The sequence below is a fragment of the Apaloderma vittatum genome, unplaced genomic scaffold, assembly GCF_000703405.1.
Source record: "Apaloderma vittatum isolate BGI_N311 unplaced genomic scaffold, ASM70340v1 scaffold17975, whole genome shotgun sequence".
NCBI classification, from domain to species: domain Eukaryota; kingdom Metazoa; phylum Chordata; class Aves; order Trogoniformes; family Trogonidae; genus Apaloderma; species Apaloderma vittatum.
In genome coordinates this window covers 31012-37791 of record NW_009716712.1, presented here as the reverse complement: position 1 = coordinate 37791, position 6780 = coordinate 31012, and the positions used below count along the sequence as shown (strand labels likewise).

Sequence of the window (6780 nt, the reverse complement as noted above, 5' to 3'; positions counted from 1 at the left end):
AATCGCCGCGTGCGACCCGCTACCCCCCCAACCCCGAATAAACAGAGAGAGTCTTTTTATAAAAAAAAAAAAAGAAAAATTTATTTATGTTTTTTTTACACCTGCACGAGACTATGCACACAATGACACCGAATGTACAACAAACATACACGAGTTAAATAAAGGGGGAGGGCGGAACAGGCCGAGCAGTCCGAGAGGTGCAAATTCAGGAAGGAGGGGGCTTTTTTTTTTTTTTTTCCCTTTTTTCAGTTTTTTTTTTTTTGCCAGGAAAACCAGAATCGGACCAAAATAGCTTCAAAGAGCAGCAAACCTGCTCATTTTTGAGCAAAAGGGTGACGGCTCATGTAAAAGCTCCTGTGGGACGCGACCTAAGAGATCTTGGAGTTGCTCTGGTTTAAGAATAATAAATCCTATGCCTTCTGCACTGCAGAAGTTGGAAAAGAAAAGAAAAATTCATGCAAACTGTTGTCATCTTTCTAAAAGCTGCCTGTGCAATCACTGCTGGGAAGGAAAAAATAAATAGTTGCGGTTCCAGGGATGATGCTTGTCCATTCGTTTAACTTGGGACAATCACGTCACATCGGGCCCACAGCTTGAGCGCCCTGCCCTTGCTGTGGGACAGAGAAATTCTGACAAGATTTGAGTTCCAAGAGGCTTTCAGAAATCATTTTCTGGAATGCCTTTGTAGTTTTGAGCTCTAAATCACAGGTACAACTCGTCCTCGTTCCGTGACCGTTTCTAACAAAGGTGAGTAGAGCAAAATAATTTCTAAACCCCACAACTGCGGTAGCGTTAAGGGGAACAAGTCTCTTGTTCATATTTAAATACCACAGACCTTTTAAGACTTGAAAATTGCTCCTGGAGGGCAGCATCCACCTGGACTATCCCATTTCCAAGCCTCTTGTTTTCCGCCTAAGACTATTTCTGACTCGTTACGTAAATCGTCTAGCAGCCCGAAAGTTTTTTTTTTGCCGTCTCCCTTCTGCACCTCTCCCTTCTGCACCACCAACATCGCAGCGCCCAGCATCGTCATCCCGGAGCCCGACACGACCCCAGGTGAGTTAGCCGGAGTGCCGCCGCTTGGCCACGCTGCTGAGGTCAGCGGGCTCCCAAATCCACTGAATTTCAAGACACTCATCATTGCACTTGATTAAGCTTTGGTGCTTGTTAACTTGACCAATCTCATTAACACCCCCCACTGGAACAGAAGCAAAAATCCCGGGAACAAATCAATCCCCATTTCGGCAAGTCGCATCAAAGCCACCTCAGTTCTGAGCTTGCCAGCATTTTCAGTCTGATTTATCACTATTTCCATGCCCTGTTAACAGATGTGTTAATTACCAAAGCAGTACCTGCAACAAGGCTTTGCCCTGAAGTCACCCAACTTCCCCTTGTCCAGTCAGAGCGTGGAGCTTTCTCTCCTCTACAAAACTTGACACCACAACCTGTAAACATCCGCAGCACGAGTAAATCCTCACCTAAATCTCCCAGAGTACTTATGCAAGAGTCTCACACTCACACTCACTGCAGCACGAGAGAAAAATCTTTAAAACGAAAAACCAAACCTCAGTTCTTCAGTCCCAAGGGCTATTAAGACAAAACATCCTTCTTCGCTTTTGTTTTATAAATAAATGTGTCCTGTTATGCACAGGCATTATGAGTTTTTTGGGCTCAGAGGAGGTTCAGACATACACTGAGTCAGTGGAGTTGTACAGCCTTGCCAATACCAAAATGCATTAAGAAAGCAACCAACAAGACCTGTGAAGGAGAATTATATAAGAAAAAAACCCAAAACACCACCTTTCTCCTGGTCCCGGAAAGCAACGTGAATTCTGTACACTGACCAGGTCTACCGCAAAGCAGGCAACCCTCCCCGGTGGCTTTCTGTGTCCCATAAATAGTGGTCCGCTAGCGTGTGTCTCGTGTGTTTCCTGAGTCCAGGAACTGTCCCCAAGGAATTACAGTGCATCGTTAAACCAGGATATTTGGAAAATCAGAGGAACCGACTCTCCATCCAGTCTTTGAGGGGAAAAACGACGTCCGCTTCGAGGTGACGACAGAGATCACAGCCCTGCGTCTTCGCTCGTTTTCTCCTGGCACAACTCTGAAAGCTGTTGTTTGTGTACAGGTAAAAAAAAGGCAAATTCTCCCTGCAAATACTGGAGGGGAAAAGAGATAAGGGTGGCTCTGTACTACCCTATGTGATGCTACAGTATTGATCATTTTGTTCCGCACTACTTGGGTTTAAGACTGCACTTCTTTTGGGAACTGCTTGGTGAAATCAGGCAGGGTGGACAGCACATAAACAGTTTTCGAGGCCTGGAAAAAATAATAATTTAATGGACTGCTTCGGCCCATCTTCACAGCTTCATTGTTCTATCCGTCCCCGCGCGTACGCAAGAAACCACTGCTTTTTGCTGCTGCTGCTCTTTTTGCTTTTTTTTTTCCCTCCAGGCAATCTGCTTGCATCGAGCTGGGGTGTTCCCTTTCACCTTGGCTGCTGAAACAAAGACACGGGTAGCAATTGTGCCACGTTCTGGCTATTTACATGATGTCCTCCTGTTTAACAGCTCCTATGAAAAATACACACACAACAATCTGCCAGTAAGCCTTCAGTGAGGCAAGCTTTGTATTTCAATTGTATGACAAAAAGGTGTTTACTGGAGACACTTCCAAAAAGGAAAAATAAAGGTCAGCAGACATGCCAAAAATAAAAGTCCAGAGCAAGCAGAGGTTTCACTTCTCCTCTTGTCCTTTTCTGTTAAAAGCTGCATAAAATAGCATCCCAGAAGGATTTTTTTGAGGGTACTTCTTCATGGTCACTGGGAACTTAAACCCTCTTAAAGCATTAACAAGAGCTCCACGACTTTAGTTGAAGTGAGCTTACACCACGTTGAGCCCCAGGATACCCACAGGTTGCGCTTTCAGGGGAGGTGACAAGTAGGAGCAAGCGACACCGTGGGGCTTCTTCATTCGTGTTCTGCTGAGAAAGTCCTTGGTTTGGTGATGTGCACCTCGCTGCCGCCGTTCCCGTTGGTGGTTGTAGTGATGATGTACTGGGTGGTTTGCTGCTGGCTGCTCGCTTGCGATTCCAAAGAATCCGTGTGGGCCGGGGGCTGGGAGACGCCGACCTGGACCTCGCTGGGGAGCGAAGCGTTTTGTTTGACATCCAGCTCAGGCTGACCTTCAGATATCACATAGTGAGTCTGCATGGAGAACATAAAAAAATAAGTCGCAATCGTTGCATCTTTTCTAATTCTTCTGCTCTAAGAGGCTGTAACATCCTTGTTGCTGGGCTGGAAGACATTTAGGAATGAACAAGGATCTTTGAAATTAACTTGTATTTCATTTGAAAGTATTTCAGGGCGACATAACACTTGTTCTTTGTTTCAGAGTACACTGGACTCCTTTGCATTTGGCTAGCTTATGAATGGTTCGACTAATTCCACAACTAACCCACCGCAACAGATGAAAATAGCAATTTTTAATACAACTATTCTGAAAGTTCCAATAGAAGTTGCATTTCCAGTATTGAATATCAACACAGTACAAGGGCCTGCCTCCTTGTGCTGGATGGCTTATGAGATAAGATACCAGTAAGTCTTTGTACTTGCTAGATGCACAAAGCCATTTGTGCATCAAAGAATATGATGCTGTTTCAGAGGAAAAATAAGTAAATCTTTTCCTTGAAGCTCAAGAGATTATTTCTTGCCTTCCCTAACCTGAAGTTTACAACATTGTCGGGTTTGACCAGCAGCGCTTTTCTCCTCAGCTTATGACACATCCCATAGTTTCTGAGCTGCTTTGCCTATTGGTTCTGCCCAGCGTGCAACTCGCTACCACTGTCACCAAAAGCCAAAGCCCTTTCAGAGTATCAAGTCTGGATCTCTTCAGATACACCATTATTCTCTACACTGTGCCCCAGTCGCCATTTTGGCATTCCTTTAATCTTCAGATTGAAGGCTTTAAGCCCGATACGTTGTTCTAGATTAATAAAAAAAATAAAAATAAAAAAAGAGGCCCTGCTTGTTGTCCTTACCTGAGTAACTGCTTTCACTTGCCCCGTGTTGACAGTGGTGACCGGGGTGCCTACGGCCGTCTCTGTGATCACGTACTGGCCTTGGGGAATGGTCATCATCTGAATCTCAGATGCTAAAAAAATGGAAATTGGAGAATCAAGACCTTCAGTCAAACTTAAAAACCACTTTGAAAGGTAATGCCTTAAGAGAGTAAAATTTCAAGTTGAAACAGTGGTTGTTGAGTAGAAATTCGGGTGCTGTAAAGCCTTGTAAACCTCCACAGGCCGCAACAGAATTATCCCAGCTAACATCAGCGGCAGATTTAGCAATTCAGGCAGAGAGAACACATCCCATTCCCGATCACAGATTACCATCCCAAGCTGCATGGACATGAGAAATCATTTCACATCACCCTCACCTTCTGTAGAATTCTCTGAATCACCCACTCGAACCTGAACAAGTGGCTGTCTAACACATGGATGCTTGCTGAACGCAGATTCCGTGGAATAAAGGAGCCCAGCCTACCTGCCCAAGCCATGTATCAGAACATTATGGACCTAGAGCAAAAGAGCTACTACAACCATTTTCACTTGTCTGAAACCGTTCATCTTCTTACTTATGAATATTAATCACAAAGCTTAACGAGCTGTGAAAGTACTACCCCATTTAGTAGCTGAAGAACATACAAGTGGCCCACACGAGCCACACGATTAGTGAGAGCACCCGCTGACACTTACAGTAGCTCCGAAACGAGTTCCACGTGCTGGGAAGATACGTGTGCTGGACTGAAGATCCTTGCGGTGGCTGGAGGGCTTGGTTGGGGGTCGATGTAGTTGTTTGCATCTGCGAGGGGCTGAGCTCCTGCTGAGGTTGTTGGGAGGAGGGACTCAAAGGCTGGCCCCCAACCTAGGGAAAAAAAATAATATAAAAAAAATAAATGTATAAGTGTTCTTAGTGTACTAAGGATTGCAGAGCTTTGTAATGTTACAAACACACCCTTGTTATTAAGTGACAATGTGGGGACAGGTTCTATACAATATCAAGCACAAGAAATGCAAAGTTCAACCCTCGGAACTACTTGATGATCTCCGAGATGTTCACGTGAGTCATTTCACGTGTGGTGCTTGAGAAAAAATTATCTGCTGCACCAGCACGAGTAATAACGCCAGCAGAGCAGACTGGTGAGGAGAACCTTTTCCTGCAAGAGAAGAGCGACAATACCTGCGACGACGACTGAGTTGCCGGCGACGGCTCCGTGACCTGGATGTGCTGCACCTGGATGGCGTGCTGGGTGTACGTCTGCGGGTCGTGAAGCTGCCCGACGTCCACTGTGGAGTGCTGGGACTGGTGAGGTGAGGTAGCCTGGTGGAAAAAGAATTTAAAAAAATGTCAGGAAAAAAAAAAATCCAAGCAGAGGTTGATACTTCACATTCTTCACAGAAGCAGCCATGTAAACCTCTTCTGGGATACAAGGTCTGGAAGAACGAAGTACAAGCTTGAGACTCAAATACAAGTAAGAGACTTGAAGGCTATGGCCATTTCTTACAGCTGCCCAAGTTCTTTTCCTCAGTTTGGTTACTCTAGTTACACTCTGGGTTTATTTTTAGGAGGCTGCTGAGAGGCATAGAGAATGAATATTCTAATAGATGATATGAAGGGAGAAAGCAAGCGCTTTCTGTACTTGCAAATTTTGGCTCTGCCTCACTGAGAACAAGAAAGTACAAATTAGTCTTCAACTGTAAAAATGGGTCACCCACTGACCCACTTCTCCAGTTGCTGGAAAACCTTCCTAGGGCAGGCTCGAGGTGCCCAGGCGGGTAGAACAAAATTAGGACCGCACTGACAAGTGCCCAGCAAGCTGACCAAGACTGGCAGGATTATTTATGCCCAGTACACAACATTTACAAAGGGAACCCCCCACATTGTCAATCAATTCCTCTGTAAAAGAGCCTGTGCTGCTTTTTGTAACTACTCCTTTACAAGCTGGTGAGAGCTACAGCCTCAGGAAAGCACAGGCTTGAGATGCAAGGGGGTCAAAAACCCATCACACCCTCCGCCAGGTTACTCACCTGGGCCACTTGAACAACCTGCAGCTGTATGTGCTGAGGCTGCTGCAAGCCCGTTGCGGATTGAGACACGGGGATGTACTGGATTCGCTGGTAATCTCCCTGGGGGGTTCGATAGTCTGTTGTGAGGGTTTGGGAGATCTCCGTCATCGCCTGTGTCAGTAAATCTGTTGTCTGAGAAGGGAGAGACACACACATAGACCATCATTGCATATTGTCGCCTGGACTGAACACTTTTTGATCACTAGAACTGTGAACACCGCAGGAGAACCAGTGAAAACCCCTGAGGTGTATTCCTAAGTTAATTAGGCACATGTGGAAGTATTATGTGGAGTCAGTAGCACACAGGTCAGAAGGAAGGGGGTGGAGTAAGGAAAAAAGACAAATCCTTAGAGCTCCAGAAGGAGATACGTAACTCCTGGCAGAGCAAAACTGCAAACGCAGATTCAGGAACAGAAGCTATCTCAGAAAACGAGGAAAAAAGACAAATCCTTAGAGCTCCAGAAAGAGATACGTAACTCCTGGCAGAGCAAAACTACAAACGCAGATTCAGGAACAGAAGCAATCTCAGAAAACATCCTAAAAGCTTTAAAATTATGTTTGCCAAACAAACACTAAGACCAAACGACTTCTGTTCGCTGTATTTCCCTCCACTAATGTGTCTTGAGCGCTTACCACAACAGTCTCTCCGGTAG

The 6780-nt window shown here is 45.4% G+C and overlaps 1 protein-coding gene across 1 annotated transcript in view; it reads right to left on the bottom strand.

The window, feature by feature from the left end:
- Positions 1 to 2969: 2969 nt before the first annotated feature.
- Positions 2970 to 6780, bottom strand: part of PRDM10 (PR domain containing 10) — a 27324-nt gene continuing 23513 nt past the window's right edge. The window contains exons 18-23 of the mRNA XM_009869650.1: positions 6761 to 6778; positions 6089 to 6259; positions 5241 to 5381; positions 4757 to 4925; positions 4040 to 4152; positions 2970 to 3206 (exon numbers count right to left, since the gene is read on the bottom strand). Coding sequence (XP_009867952.1) covers positions 2970 to 3206; positions 4040 to 4152; positions 4757 to 4925; positions 5241 to 5381; positions 6089 to 6259; positions 6761 to 6778 — 849 coding nt within the window. The remainder of the gene's footprint in view (positions 3207 to 4039; positions 4153 to 4756; positions 4926 to 5240; positions 5382 to 6088; positions 6260 to 6760; positions 6779 to 6780) is intronic.